Below are 16842 nucleotides of genomic sequence, written 5' to 3'. Positions count from 1 at the left end.
TCTGTGACTACTGTGACATGTCTGCATGAGTCGTCACCATCTGTGACTACTGTGACATGTCTGCATGAGTGGTCAACATCTGTGACTACTGTGACATGTCTGCATGAGTGGTCACCATCTGTGACTACTGTGACATGTCTGCATGAGTGGTCAACATCTGTGACTACTGTGACATGTCTGCATAAGTGATCACCATCTGTGACTACTGTGACATGTCTGCATGAGTGGTCACCATCTGCGACTACTGTGACATGTCTGCATGAGTGGTCACCATCTGTGACTACTGTGACATGTCTGCATGAGTCGTCACCATCTGTGACTACTGTGACATGTCTGTATGAGTGGTCACCATCTGTGACTACTGTGACATGTCTGCATGAGTGGTCACCATCTGTGACTACTGTGACATGTCTGCATGAGTGGTCACCATCTGTGACTACTGTGACATGTCTGCATGAGTGGTCACCATCTGTGACTACTGTGACATGTCTGCATGAGTGGTCACCATCTGTGACTACTGTGACATGTCTGCATGAGTGGTCACCATCTGTGACTACTGTGACATGTCTGCATGAGTGGTCACCATCTGTGACTACTGTGACATGTCTGCATGAGTGGTCACCATCTGTGACTACTGTGACATGTCTGCATGAGTGGTCACCATCTGTGACTACTGTGACATGTCTGCATGAGTGGTCAACATCTGTGACTACTGTGACATGTCTGCATAAGTGATCACCGTCTGTGACTACTGTGACATGTCTGCATGAGTGGTCACCATCTGTGACTACTGTGACATGTCTGCATGAGTGGTCACCATCTGTGACTACTGTGACATGTCTGCATGAGTGGTCAACATTTGTGACTACTGTGACATGTCTGCATGAGTGGTCAACATCTGTGACTACTGTGACATGTCTGCATGAGTGGTCACCATCTGTGACTACTGTGACATGTCTGCATGAGTGGTCAACATTTGTGACTACTGTGACATGTCTGCATAAGTGATCACCATCTGTGACTACTGTGACATGTATGCATGAGTGGTCACCATCTGTGACTACTGTGACATGTCTGCATGAGTGGTCAACATCTGTGACTACTGTGACATGTCTGCATGATTGGTCACCATCTGTGACTACTGTGACATGTCTGCATGAGTGGTCACCATCTGTGACTACTGTGACATGTCTGCATGAGTGGTCACCATCTGTGACTACTGTGACATGTCTGCATGAGTGGTCACCATCTGTGACTACTGTGACATGTCTGCATGAGTGGTCAACATTTGTGACTACTGTGACATGTCTGCATAAGTGATCACCATCTGTGACTACTGTGACATGTCTGCATGAGTGGTCACCATCTGTGACTACTGTGACATGTATGCATGAGTGGTCACCATCTGTGACTACTGTGACATGTATGCATGAGTGGTCACCATCTGTGACTACTGTGACATGTCTGCATGAGTGGTCAACATTTGTGACTACTGTGACATGTCTGCATAAGTGATCACCATCTGTGACTACTGTGACATGTCTGCATGAGTGGTCACCATCTGTGACTACTGTGACATGTATGCATGAGTGGTCACCATCTGTGACTACTGTGACATGTCTGCATGAGTGGTCACCATCAGTGACAACTGTGACATGTCTGCATGAGTGGTCACCATCAGTGACAACTGTGACATGTCTGCATGAGTGGTCACCATCTGTGACAACTGTGACATGTCTGCATGAGTGGTCACCATCTGTGACTACTGTGACATGTCTGCATGAGTGGTCACCATCTGTGACTACTGTGACATGTCTGCATGAGTGGTCACCATCTGTGACTACTGTGACATGTCTGCATGAGTGGTCACCATCTGTGACTACTGTGACATGTCTGCATGAGTGGTCACCATCTGTGACTACTGTGACATGTCTGCATGAGTGGTCACCATCTGTGACTACTGTGACATGTCTGCATGAGTGGTCACCATCTGTGACTACTGTGACATGTCTGCATGAGTGGTCACCATCTGTGACTACTGTGACATGTCTGCATGAGTGGTCACCATCTGTGACTACTGTGACATGTCTGCTTGAGTGGTCACCATCTGTGACTACTGTGACATGTCTGCATGAGTGGTCACCATCTGTGACTACTGTGACATGTCTGCATGAGTGGTCACCATCTGTGACTACTGTGACATGTCTGCATGAGTGGTTACCGTCTGTGACTACTGTGACATGTCTGCTGAGTCATCACCATCTGTGACTACTGTGACATTTCTGCATGAGTGGTCACCATCTGTGACTACTGTGACATGTCTGCATGAGTGGTTACCATCTGTGACTACTGTGACATGTCTGCATGAGTGGTCACCATCTGTGACTACTGTGACATGTCTGCATGAGTGGTCACCATCTGTGACTACTGTGACATGTCTGCATGAGTGGTCACCATCAGTGACAACTGTGACATGTCTGCATGAGTGGTCACCATCAGTGACAACTGTGACATATCTGCATGAGTGGTCACCATCTGTGACTACTGTGACATGTCTACATGAGTGGTCACCATCTGTGACTACTGAGACATGTCTGCATGAGTGGTCAACATTTGTGACTACTGTGACATGTCTGCATGAGTGGTCAACATCTGTGACTACTGTGACATGTCTGCATGAGTGGTCACCATCTGTGACTACTGTGACATGTCTGCATGAGTGGTCAACATTTGTGACTACTGTGACATGTCTGCATAAGTGATCACCATCTGTGACTACTGTGACATGTATGCATGAGTGGTCACCATCTGTGACTACTGTGACATGTCTGCATGAGTGGTCAACATCTGTGACTACTGTGACATGTCTGCATGATTGGTCACCATCTGTGACTACTGTGACATGTCTGCATGAGTGGTCACCATCTGTGACTACTGTGACATGTCTGCATGAGTGGTCACCATCTGTGACTACTGTGACATGTCTGCATGAGTGGTCACCATCTGTGACTACTGTGACATGTCTGCATGAGTGGTCAACATTTGTGACTACTGTGACATGTCTGCATAAGTGATCACCATCTGTGACTACTGTGACATGTCTGCATGAGTGGTCACCATCTGTGACTACTGTGACATGTATGCATGAGTGGTCACCATCTGTGACTACTGTGACATGTATGCATGAGTGGTCACCATCTGTGACTACTGTGACATGTCTGCATGAGTGGTCAACATTTGTGACTACTGTGACATGTCTGCATAAGTGATCACCATCTGTGACTACTGTGACATGTCTGCATGAGTGGTCACCATCTGTGACTACTGTGACATGTATGCATGAGTGGTCACCATCTGTGACTACTGTGACATGTCTGCATGAGTGGTCACCATCAGTGACAACTGTGACATGTCTGCATGAGTGGTCACCATCAGTGACAACTGTGACATGTCTGCATGAGTGGTCACCATCTGTGACAACTGTGACATGTCTGCATGAGTGGTCACCATCTGTGACTACTGTGACATGTCTGCATGAGTGGTCACCATCTGTGACTACTGTGACATGTCTGCATGAGTGGTCACCATCTGTGACTACTGTGACATGTCTGCATGAGTGGTCACCATCTGTGACTACTGTGACATGTCTGCATGAGTGGTCACCATCTGTGACTACTGTGACATGTCTGCATGAGTGGTCACCATCTGTGACTACTGTGACATGTCTGCATGAGTGGTCACCATCTGTGACTACTGTGACATGTCTGCATGAGTGGTCACCATCTGTGACTACTGTGACATGTCTGCATGAGTGGTCACCATCTGTGACTACTGTGACATGTCTGCATGAGTGGTCACCATCTGTGACTACTGTGACATGTCTGCATGAGTGGTCACCATCTGTGACTACTGTGACATGTCTGCATGAGTGGTCACCATCTGTGACTACTGTGACATGTCTGCATGAGTGGTTACCGTCTGTGACTACTGTGACATGTCTGCTGAGTCATCACCATCTGTGACTACTGTGACATTTCTGGATGAGTGGTCACCATCTGTGACTACTGTGACATGTCTGCATGAGTGGTTACCATCTGTGACTACTGTGACATGTCTGCATGAGTGGTCACCATCTGTGACTACTGTGACATGTCTGCATGAGTGGTCACCATCTGTGACTACTGTGACATGTCTGCATGAGTGGTCACCATCAGTGTCAACTGTGACATGTCTGCATGAGTGGTCACCATCAGTGACAACTGTGACATATCTGCATGAGTGGTCACCATCTGTGACTACTGTGACATGTCTGCATGAGTGGTCACCATCTGTGACTATTCTCTGCCTTCCCACAGCTAACGAAGGTATCATAGTACATATATTATTTATCATTCACCTCAAAGCTAAATATTTTATGAACTCAGGATAAAGCTTAGTGAACGTCTGTCAGTGAATGAACGGAAGAATGGATGGAGATTAAAATTGTTATCCTGGTGAACAGCAGGTCCAGCCTTGATGCACACATGCCACACGTCCTCACTCCCATATTTTCCTATAGAAACCATTTTACGTGCCTGGAATATGGCTGGAATCACCGTCAATTCTTCTGTTTATTCACAGATATATATATATATATATATATATATATATATATAGATATATATATATATATATATATATATATATATATATATATATATATATATATATATATATACAAATAACCCGCACATAAAAGAGAGAAGCTTACGACGACGTTTCGGTCCGACTTGGACCATTTACAAAGTCACACTAACCAGAGGTGGAGCAGGACGGCTATATATAGGCAGGAAGAGGTAGTGGTAGTAGTAGTAGTAGTAGTAATAGTAGTACAAGAATTGTATGTAATACCGACAAGATGAAATTAAGACACATGCACAACACCCGGGCATCCCCAACGTAGACGTTTCGCCATCCAGCCAGTCACTGGATGACGAAACGTCCACAACAAAGACAACCAGACGCCGCACATGTGTCTTAATTTCATCAGTAGTTGTAGTAGTAGTAGAAGAAGAAGAGGTAGTAGTAGTGGTAGTGGTAGAAGTGGGAAATAAGGATGACGAGCCAGTCAAATACAAAGGAAGGGGAGCACTGCAAGAGAGCTAGAAACCCACAGAGGGAGAGCAAGCGCACAGAGGTGCGTGAAAGGGGAAGTGGTGAAATAAATGAAGAAGGAACAGAAACACGAGACAGGAGAGAGAAAGACAACCCAGAGGAGAAAAGGAAAGAGGAAAGAGGAAGAGGAAGAAGAAGAAAAAGAAAAAGAAAAAATGAGGATTCAGGTTAAGTCACGGGTGTTCTGAAGTTTGGAGCATTTTACAATGTAGTGGGAGAGGAAGGCATCTACAGAGACGAAGCCAGGGCTAAGGTTCATACAAGGAAAGATGTGTATTAGAGAGGATTCAACTAGACGGCGACTGTTCGAGTTGGAAGTAGGGAAGACAGTTTTAGCAGAAGACCAGTCAATAGGATGGCTATGATCTCTGACGTGACAGAAAAGAGCATTGTTAGTGTCGGCAAGCCTAACACTATTTTTGTGCTCCCTAAGTCTGTCAGAAAGAGATCGACCAGTTTCTCCGAAGTATTGAAGAGGACAGGAGGAGCAAGAAATAGAGTAGACACCAGGAACATCTGTAGAGGGAGGAGAGGTATGAACGAGATTAGTGCGAAGAGTGTTAGTCTGGCGGAAGGTAAGCTTGATGTCTAAATGACGGAGAGAATTGTTGAGATTAGAAAGACCGGAAATGTAGGGAAGGCAGAGGATAGAAGAGTTCTCATGAGTAGAGAATTTGGGAGAGAAGAAATTGCTTTTAGCACGTGAGAGGGCAGAGTCTATGAAATGGGAAGGGTAGCCAAGACGGGAGAACGAATTATGAAGAGTGGAAATTTCTGCTGGAAGGAACTGAGAATCACAGATGCGGAGGGCACGGAGAAAGAGGGAGATAAGAACACTTTTCTTGACAGGGGAAGCATGATAGGAAAAGTAGTGAATGTACATGCCACTGTGCATAGGTTTACTATAAACGGAAAAAGAAAAACCTGTATCTGAGCGGTGGACATGGACATCAAGGAAAGGAAGCAAGGAATTAGATTCCCATTCAGCTTTAAACTTAATGGAAGGGGCAAGATTATTAAGAGCTTCAAGAAAAGGTTGGAAGAGACTGGAGTCATGAGGCCACAGAGCAAAGATGTCATCCACATAGCGGAGCCAGAGTGAAGGTTGCACATCGAGGGTAGGAAGAAGAACAGTCTCGAAGTATTCCATGTAAAGATTAGCAAGGACAGGAGAGAGAGGAGAGCCCATAGCGACACCGAAGGTTTGAGAATAATATTTCCCTTGGAAGGAAAAGGAGTTAGAGTCCACACAGAGGCGGATCAGATCAAGAAAGACATCAGTGGGGATAGGGAGATGAAGAAACCCTTCATGGGCCTTCTCTCTAAGGAAATCAAGGACATCATCAAGAGGGACATTGGTGAAGAGGGACTCAACGTCAAGACTAAGCATCTTACAGGTTGGGAGAGAGCGAACCCGTTCAATGAAGTCTTGAGAGTGACGGAGGTGGGCAGGAGAAAAAGTACCAAGAAAGGGAGTGAGGGATTTGGCCAGCCTTCCTCTCCCACTACATTGTTAAATGCTCCAAACTTCAGAACACCCGTGACTTAACCTGAATCCTCATTTTTTCTTTTTCTTTTTCTTGTTCTTCCTCTTCCTCTTTCCTCTTTCCTTTTCTCCTCTGGGTTGTCTTTCTCTCTCCTGTCTCGTGTTTCTGTTCCTTCTTCATTTATTTCACCACTTCCCCTTTCACGCACCTCTGTGCGCTTGCTCTCCCTCTGTGGGCATCTAGCTCTCTTGCAGTGCTCCCCTTCCTTTGTATTTGACTGGCTCGTCTTCCTTATTTCCCACTTCTACCACTACCACTACTACTACCTCTTCTTCTTCTACTACTACTACAACTACTGATGAAATTAAGACACATGTGCGGCGTCTGGTTGTCTTTGTTGTGGACGTTTCGCCATCCAGCGACTGGCTGGATGGCGAAACGTCTACGTTGGGGATGCCCGGGTGTTGTGCATGTCTTAATTTCATCTTGTCGGTATTACATACAATTCTTGTACTACTACTACTACCACTACCTCTTCCTGCCTATATATAGCCGTCCTGCTCCACCTCTGGTTAGTATTTGTCCTGTTTCCTGACGAACCTTACCTAACCTAACCTAACCTCTGGTTAGTGTGACTTTGTCAATGGTCCAAGTCGGACCGAAACGTCGTTGTAAGCTTCTCTCTTTTATGTGCGGGTTATTTGTGTATCGTTCCAGTCACGGTATTGTGCCTTTTTTGTTATATATATATATATATATATATATATATATATATATATATATATATATATATATATATATATATATATATATATATATATATATATATGTGTGTGTGTGTGTATGTGTATCGTGCCGAATAGGTAAAGTGATCAGTTAGTAAAAACTCATTTAAAATTAAGTCCTTTCTAAAATTTTCTCTTATACGTTTAAATATATATTTTTTTCATTTACGTTCATGTAAAAATTAATAATTTTGTACCAAAAGAACCTTAGAAAACTTACCTAACTTTATTATAACAAGCGCAATTTAATTTAGCCTAATCCAACTACATATATTTTAGATAAGTTTACACTAATTTAATAATAAACAAACACAATGAAATGTATTTTCTTCGTTAGGTTCGTAAAGATTTTTGTGAAATTATTGCACACCAATTTTCGCTTGCGCTATTCGGCAAGAAGAGCGTTGCTGTTTAGGCCAAAATAGCAAGTTATACCTATCCGGCACGACATATATGTATATGTATATATTATATGTATATATTATATATATATATATATATATATATATATATATATATATATATATATATATATATATATATATATATATATATATATATATATATATATATATATATATATATATATATATATATATATATACATGTGTGTGTGTGTGTGTGTGTGTGTGTCGTGCCGAATATGTAAAACTGGTCACTTAGCAAGAAATCATTTAAAATTAAGTCCTTTCTAAAATTTTCTCTTAAACGTTTAAAGATATATTTTTTTTCATTAATGTTAATGTAAAAATTTTTAATTTTGCATCAAAACAATCTTAGAAAACTTACCTAACCTTATTACAGCAAGAGCAATTTATTTTAGCCTAACCCAACTAAATATATTTTAGATTTGTTTACAATAATTTAATACTATACAAACACAGTGAAATATATTTAATACTATATTTAATATATTTAATACTATACAAACACAGTGAAATATACTTTTTTCGTTAGGTTCAGAATGATTTTGGCGACATTATTGCATACACAAATTTTCACTTGTCCTATATGTCAAAATGAACGTTGCTATTTAAGCCAAGATCGCAAGTTCTGCCTATTCGGCACGACATATATATATATATATATATATATATATATATATATATATATATATATATATATATATATATATATATATATATATATATATATATATATATATATATATATATATATTATTTATATATATCACACTGGCCGATTCCCACCAAGGCAGGGTGGCCCGAAAAAGAAAAACTTTCACCATCATTCACTCCATCACTGTCTTGCCAGAAGGGTGCTTTACACTACAGTTTTTAAACTGCAACATTAACACCCCTCCTTCAGAGTGCAGGCACTGTACTTCCCATCTCCAGGACTCAAGTCCGGCCTGCCGGTTTCCCTGAATCCCTTCATAAATGTTACTTTGCTCACACTCCAACAGCACGTCAAGTATTAAAAACCATTTGTCTCCATTCACTCCTATCAAACACGCTCACGCATGCCTGCTGGAAGTCCAAGCCCCTCGCACACAAAACCTCCTTTACCCCCTCCCTCCAACCTTTCCTAGGCCGACCCCTACCCCGCCTTCCTTCCACTACAGACTGATACACTCTTGAAGTCATTCTGTTTCGCTCCATTCTCTCTACATGTCCGAACCACCTCAACAACCCTTCCTCAGCCCTCTGGACAACAGTTTTGGTAATCCCGCACCTCCTCCTAACTTCCAAACTACGAATTCTCTGCATTATATTCACACCACACATTGCCCTCAGACATGACATCTCCACTGCCTCCAGCCTTCTCCTCACTGCAACATTCATCACCCACGCTTCACACCCATATAAGAGCGTTGGTAAAACTATACTCTCATACATTCCCCTCTTTGCCTCCAAGGACGAAGTTCTTTGTCTCCACAGACTCCTAAGTGCACCACTCACTCTTTTTCCCTCATCAATTCTATGATTCACTTCATCTTTCATAGACCCATCCGCTGACACGTCCACTCCCAAATATCTGAATACGTTCACCACCTCATACTCTCTCCCTCCAATCTGATATCCAATCTTTCATCACCTAATCTTTTTGTTATCCTCATAACCTTACTCTTTCCTGTATTCACCTTTAATTTTCTTCTTTTGCACACCCTACCAAATTCATCCACCAATCTCTGCAACTTCTCTTCAGAATCTCCCAAGAGCACAGTGTCATCAGCAAAGAGCAGCTGTGACAACTCCCACTTTGTGTGTGATTCTTTATCTTTTTAACTCCACGCCTCTTGCCAAGACCCTCGCATTTACTTCTCTTACAACCCCATCTATAAATATATTAAACAACCACGGTGACATCACACATCCTTGTCTAAGGCCTACTTTTACTGGGAAAAAATTTCCCTCTTTCCAACATACTCTAACTTGAGCCTCACTATCCTCGTAAAAACTCTTCACTGCTTTCAGTAACCTACCTCCTACACCATACACTTGCAACATCTGCCACATTGCCCCCCTATCCACCCTGTCATACGCCTTTTCCAAATCCATAAATGCCACAAAGACCTCTTTAGCCTTATCTAAATACTGTTCACTTATATGTTTCACTGTAAACACCTGGTCCACACACCCCCTACCTTTCCTAAAGCCTCCTTGTTCATCTGCTATCCTATTCTCCGTCTTACTCTTAATTCTTTCAATTATAACTCTACCATACACTTTACCAGGTATACTCAACAGACTTATCCCCCTATAATTTTTGCACTCTTTTTTATCCCCTTTGCCTTTATACAAAGGAACTATGCATGCTCTCTGCCAATCCCTAGGTACCTTACCCTCTTCCATACATTTATTAAATAATTGCACCAACCACTCCAAAACTATATCCCCACCTGCTTTTAACATTTCTATCTTTATCCCATCAATCCCGGCTGCCTTACCCCCTTTCATTTTACCTACTGCCTCACGAACTTCCCCCACACTCACAACTGGCTCTTCCTCACTCCTACAAGATGTTATTCCTCCTTGCCCTGTACACGAAATCACAGCTTCCCTATCTTCATCAACATTTAACAATTCCTCAAAATATTCCCTCCATCTTCCCAATACCTCTAACTCTCCATTTAATAACTCTCCTCTCCTATTTTTAACTGACAAATCCATTTGTTCTCTAGGCTTTCTTAACTTGTTAATCTCACTCCAAAACTTTTTCTTATTTTCAACAAAATTTGTTGATAACATCTCACCCACTCTCTCATTTGCTCTCTCTCTCTCTCTCTCTCTCTCTCTCTCTCTATATATATATATATATATATATATATATATATATATATATATATATATATATATATATATATATATATATAGAAAGAGAGAGAGAGAGAGAGAGACAGAGAGAGAGAGAGAGAGATTTCTTGCGATATCTCACTTTATGAATCTTTTGGCATCTTGCTTATGAATGCTAATCCTTCTTTTACATTTTCAGCTTTAGTTTAACACGGAATCAAGCATCATTTGGCCTGAGGAACATGCCGGTGAGAGGTACAAGTCTTGAAAGTTTGTGTCCTCAGGTTCCCACCTGCCCCAATCCCAACTCCAAGTACCGTACTGTTGATGGATCTTGCAACAACCTTGCTAACCCCATCTGGGGCAAGAGCAACACTCCTACCCAAAGGATCTTACCACCAACTTATGAAGATGGTCAGTATTGGAATACATTAATGGTCAGTATTTGATGCTCATAACATTTATTTATATTAAGAAAGAATTTTGCTTCTCATACTTGTTTTTTTTTGGAGGAAACGTTAAATCCTGTGTTTATCTTGTAGTTTCTAAGAAATGAAAGGTACTCAGAGTTGACCCAAGGGAAAGACAGCTCCATTTCTTTGGACAAAAATTCATTCCGCAGCAACAGGCGTCCCCATTGAAGGGTCGTTTGTCCTGAATAGTGGAAAAAAATTTCCGGACACTGGTCGTAGTTATGTGATATCTAACTTTATGCACATTTTGGTAATTTGACAAAGTCTTTCTGCAGGATTGCCTGTCCACTTTTTCAAGATTAAACTAAAACATTATAAGCTATGATATTTTTGTATTTGTTTTGCAGATAAATATACTTATATCTATTTTGGGATAACATATATTTTAGTTCCTGATATCTTATTTAGCAAAAGAAATATGAAAATCACCGAATCAGGAGGAGCTTTCGGGTAATTGATCGAGGCCTTCTCCTGATTAAAATATTTTAGGTTGTTGCTGATAATATTTTGTTAGGTATAACTGAAAACCCTTAATTTAGTGAACTATAAAGGTGCTTCTGTATAGGAGTGTTTGAGCCTCGCTCCAGAGCAACAGATGGCTCTCCTCTCCCCGGTGTGCGTCGTGTTAGCAGTAGCGTGTTACCAGACGTAAACCGTCCAGATCAGTTTTACACCTCGTCTTTCATGGTGTGGGGACAGTTCATTGACCATGAAATTACCCATGTTCCCTTCCCTACTATGGGTAAGATAAATTAACAATTTACAATCGTTCTTGTCTATAATGCTTATGTGAGTCTTTCCAAAACTCATGAAAGTTAAGCTTACAATATTTATGTTAAGTTGAATATCAACAATATCTATACCACAATATTTGAATATGAACAGCAATCTATATGTAGTGTTTCTGTTGAAACTGATTATAATATTATGCACCCTCAGAAAATGGAGAAGGAATTCAGTGCTGCCCTAATGGAACACTGGCACCCCCGGCCATGCGTCATCCTAGGTGTTTTCCCATTGATCTTACTGGTGACGCCTTCTTTGGACGCCTAGGCAGAACCTGCATGAACTTCGTCAGAAGTATGGTCGCCGTGGGCGCTGGCTCAGAATGTGTTTTTGGCTATGCCGAGCAGGTTGGTAGTGTCACTGATGCAGTATTTACTATCATTATAATACTTCACATCACCCCTGGTAATTGTATTTTGTGCTGTTACAACTGCAGACTTGACAGGCGTAATCAATGATTATCTTTATGTAGAATTTCGTAGTGGAACCCAGGCGCCGTCTGTACATCTGTTCCTTCCATACACATTCCTTAAAGTCACATGTACATTACTTACATTCTATTATTAGAAAAAATATATAACAGATTATGCTGTTCGTAACTGACTGGTATGGATTAGATATATTTACTAAACGAAGAGGCAAAATTTGCTTGCAAATATTATAATCACTGGGAAGCAGTTCACCAGAAGATGTCATTCAGTGCCTGGGGAACTGAAGGAAGTCAGGTTTAATTCAAGGAAGGAGAGGCTAGTTCATATTTCATTGATCAAGAGCCCTTCTTCAGCATGAGGGCACCTCTCTTGAAGGGGATCTCTCCTAAAGCAATTATCATATTATGTTAATGTGGTGGAAGCGTAAAAGCATTGCCATGGTAGGAACCTGGAGCTTTCTTATTAGTTATGGACTCCCATTCCTGACGGCCGGTCCTTCACGCCAGGCGATGGGGATGGGATCATGTATTTCGTTATCATGGCTGTACGGGGCGGGCTTCTGCCACACCAGTGTTCAGTGTGGCTCACCCTCACCAGTGTTCAGTGTGGTTCACCCTCACCAGTGCTCAGTGTGGTTCACCCTCACCAGTGTTCAGTGTGGTTCACCCTCACCAGTGTTCAGTGTGGTTCTCCCTCACCAGTGTTCAGTGTGGTTCACCCTCACCAGTGTTCAGTGTGGTTCACCCTCACCAGTGTTCAGTGTGGTTCACCCTCACCAGTGTTCAGTGTGGTTCACCCTCACCAGTGTTCAGTGTGGCTCTCCCTCACCAGTGTTCAGTGTGGTTCTCCCTCACCAGTGTACAGTGTGGTTCTCCCTCACCAGTGTACAGTGTGGCTCTCCCTCACCAGTGTTCAGTGTAGCTCTCCCTCACCAGTGTTCAGTGTGGTTCTCCCTCACCAGTGTACAGTGTGGTTCTCCCTCACCAGTGTACAGTGTGGTTCTCCCTCACCAGCATTCAGTGTAGCTCTCCCTCACCAGTGTTCAGTGTGGTTCTCCCTCACCAGTATTCAGTGTAGCTCTCCCTCACCAGTGTTCAGTGTAGCTCTCCCTCACCAGTATTCAGTGTAGCTCTCCCTCACCAGTATTCAGTGTAGCTCTCCCTCACCAGTGTTCAGTGTAGCTCTCCCTCACCAGTGTTCAGTGTAGCTCTCCCTCACCAGTGTTCAGTGTAGCTCTCCCTCACCAGTGTTCAGTGTGGCTCTCCCTCACCAGTGTACAGTGTGGTTCTCCCTCACCAGTGTTCAGTGTGGCTCTCCCTCACCAGTGTTCAGTGTAGCTCTCCCTCACCAGTGTTCAGTGTAGCTCTCCCTCACCAGTGTACAGTGTGGTTCTCCCTCACCAGTGTACAGTGTGGTTCTCCCTCACCAGTGTTCAGTGTGGCTCTCCCTCACCAGTGTTCAGTGTAGCTCTCCCTCACCAGTGTTCAGTGTAGCTCTCCCTCACCAGTGTACAGTGTGGCTCTCCCTCACCAGTGTTCAGTGTGGCTCACCCTCACCAGTGTTCAGTGTGGCTCTCCCTCACCAGTGTACAGTGTGGCTCTCCCTCACCAGTGTTCAGTGTAGCTCTCCCTCACCAGTGTTCAGTGTAGCTCTCCCTCACCAGTGTTCAGTGTAGCTCTCCCTCACCAGTGTACAGTGTAGCTCTCCCTCACCAGTGTACAGTGTAGCTCTCCCTCACCAGTGTACAGTGTGGCTCTCCCTCACCAGTGTTCAGTGTGGTTCTCCCTCACCAGAGTTCAGTGTAGCTCTCCCTCACCAGTGTTCAGTGTAGCTCTCCCTCACCAGTGTTCAGTGTGGTTCTCCCTCACCAGTGTTCAGTGTAGCTCTCCCTCACCAGTGTTCAGTGTGGTTCTCCCTCACCAGTGTACAGTGTGGTTCTCCCTCACCAGTGTACAGTGTGGTTCTCCCTCACCAGTGTTCAGTGTAGCTCTCCCTCACCAGTGTTCAGTGTAGCTCTCCCTCACCAGTGTACAGTGTGGTTCTCCCTCACCAGTGTACAGTGTGGCTCTCCCTCACCAGTGTTCAGTGTAGCTCTCCCTCACCAGTGTTCAGTGTGGCTCTCCCTCACCAGTGTTCAGTGTGGTTCTCCCTCACCAGTGTACAGTGTGGTTCTCCCTCACCAGTGTTCAGTGTAGCTCTCCCTCACCAGTGTTCAGTGTGGTTCTCCCTCACCAGTGTTCAGTGTGGCTCTCCCTCACCAGTGTTCAGTGTGGCTCACCCTCACCAGTGTTCAGTGTGGCTCACCCTCATCAGTGTTCAGTGTGGTTCTCCCTCACCAGTGTTCAGTGTAGCTCTCCCTCACCAGTGTTCAGTGTAGCTCTCACTCACCAGTGTTCAGTGTAGCTCTCCCTCACCAGTGTTCAGTGTGGCTCACCCTCACCAGTGTTCAGTGTGGCTCTCCCTCACCAGTGTTCAGTGTGGCTCACCCTCACCAGTGTTCAGTGTGGCTCACCCTCATCAGTGTTCAGTGTGGTTCTCCCTCACCAGTGTTCAGTGTGGTTCTCCCTCACCAGCGTTCAGTGTGGTTCTCCCTCACCAGTGTTCAGTGTGGCTCACCCTCATCAGTGTTCAGTGTGGTTCTCCCTCACCAGTGTTCAGTGTGGTTCTCCCTCACCAGCGTTCAGTGTAGCTCTCCCTCACCAGTGTACAGTGTGGTTCTCCCTCACCAGTGTTCAGTGTAGCTCTCCCTCACCAGTGTTCAGTGTGGTTCTCCCTCACCAGTGTTCAGTGTGGCTCTCCCTCACCAGTGTTCAGTGTGGCTCACCCTCACCAGTGTTCAGTGTGGCTCACCCTCATCAGTGTTCAGTGTGGTTCTCCCTCACCAGTGTTCAGTGTAGCTCTCCCTCACCAGTGTTCAGTGTGGCTCTCCCTCACCAGTGTTCAGTGTAGCTCTCCCTCACCAGTGTTCAGTGTGGTTCTCCCTCACCAGTGTTCAGTGTGGTTCTCCCTCACCAGTGTTCAGTGTGGCTCTCCCTCACCAGCGTTCAGTGTGGTTCTCCCTCACCAGTGTTCAGTGTGGTTCTCCCTCACCAGTGTTCAGTGTAGCTCTCCCTCACCAGTGTTCAGTGTGGTTCTCCCTCACCAGCGTTCAGTGTGGTTCTCCCTCACCAGTGTTCAGTGTGGCTCACCCTCATCAGTGTTCAGTGTGGTTCTCCCTCACCAGTGTTCAGTGTGGTTCTCCCTCACCAGCGTTCAGTGTAGCTCTCCCTCACCAGTATTCAGTCTGGCTCACCCCTCACCAGTGTTCAGTGTGGTTCTCCCTCACCAGTATTCAGTGTAGCTCTCCCTCACCAGTGTTCAGTGTAGCTCTCTCTCACCAGTATTCAGTGTAGCTCTCTCTCACCAGTATTCAGTGTAGCTCTCTCTCACCAGTGTTCAGTGTAGCTCTCTCTCACCAGTATTCAGTGTAGCTCTCTCTCACCAGTATTCAGTCTGGCTCACCCCTCACCAGTGTTCAGTGTGGCTCACCCTCACCAGTGTTCAGTGTAGCTCTCCCTTACCAGTGTTCAGTGTGGTTCTCCCTCACCAGTATTCAGTGTAGCTCTCCCTCACCAGTATTCAGTGTAGCTCTCTCTCACCAGTGTTCAGTGTGGTTCTCCCTCACCAGTATTCAGTGTAGCTCTCCCTCACCAGTATTCAGTCTGGCTCACCCCTCACCAGTGTTCAGTGTGGCTCACCCTCACCAGTGTTCAGTGTGGTTCTCCCTCACCAGTGTTCAGTGTAGATCTCCCGCACCAGTGTTCAACGGTTGTCGACCATCAAACTGAACATCAGGTTTCCGCCATGATGGCTGTGTCTGAGTGACATCGTTCACCACGAGGATCTGTTTCATAGTAACTGTACTTGTTATTAAAAAACTAAATTTAGATTTGAATTCAGCGTCCCAAAATTAATTAGCTACAGATTTTTAAACTCGAAAATAAACCTTTTTGCCAGTGGAATTTTTAAGAAATGTGTGTTGACTGGAAGCTGTGTCTGACTGGAAGCTGTGTCTGACTGGAAGCTGTGTCTGACTGGAAGCTGTGTCTGACTGGAAGCTGGGAGGGCTGGAAGCTTGGAGGACTGGAAGCTTGGAGGGCTGAAAGCTTGGAGGGCTGAAAGCTTGGAGGGCTGGAAGCTTGGAGGGCTGGAAGCTTGGAGGGCTGGAAGCTTGGAGGGCTGGAAGCTTGGAGGGCTGGAAGCTTGGAGGGCTGGAAGCTTGGAGGGCTGGAAGCTTGGAGGGCTGGAAGCTTGGAGGGCTGGAAGCTTGGAGGGCTGGAAGCTTGGAGGGCTGGAAGCTTGGAGGGCTGGAAGCTTGGAGGGCTGGAAGCTTGGAGGGCTGGAAGCTTGGAGGGCTGGAAGCTTGGAGGGCTGGAAGCTTGGAGGGCTGGAAGCTTGGAGGGCTGGAAGCTTGGAGGGCTGGAAGCTTG

The 16842-nt window shown here is 44.5% G+C and overlaps 1 protein-coding gene across 1 annotated transcript in view; it reads left to right on the top strand.

Annotated features, from left to right (window-relative positions):
- The window catches only part of LOC128684757 (chorion peroxidase), a 61429-nt gene that overhangs the window by 23096 nt on the left and 21491 nt on the right, over positions 1-16842 (top strand). The window contains exons 7-9 of the mRNA XM_070102102.1: positions 10883-11097; positions 11722-11898; positions 12096-12289. Coding sequence (XP_069958203.1) covers positions 10883-11097; positions 11722-11898; positions 12096-12289 — 586 coding nt within the window. The remainder of the gene's footprint in view (positions 1-10882; positions 11098-11721; positions 11899-12095; positions 12290-16842) is intronic.

The sequence above is a fragment of the Cherax quadricarinatus genome, chromosome 5 (assembly GCF_038502225.1).
Source record: "Cherax quadricarinatus isolate ZL_2023a chromosome 5, ASM3850222v1, whole genome shotgun sequence".
In the NCBI taxonomy this organism is placed as follows: Eukaryota; Metazoa; Arthropoda; class Malacostraca; order Decapoda; family Parastacidae; genus Cherax; species Cherax quadricarinatus.
Note: the sequence above shows the minus strand (reverse complement) of the source record. Positions and strands in the feature narration are given on the sequence as shown.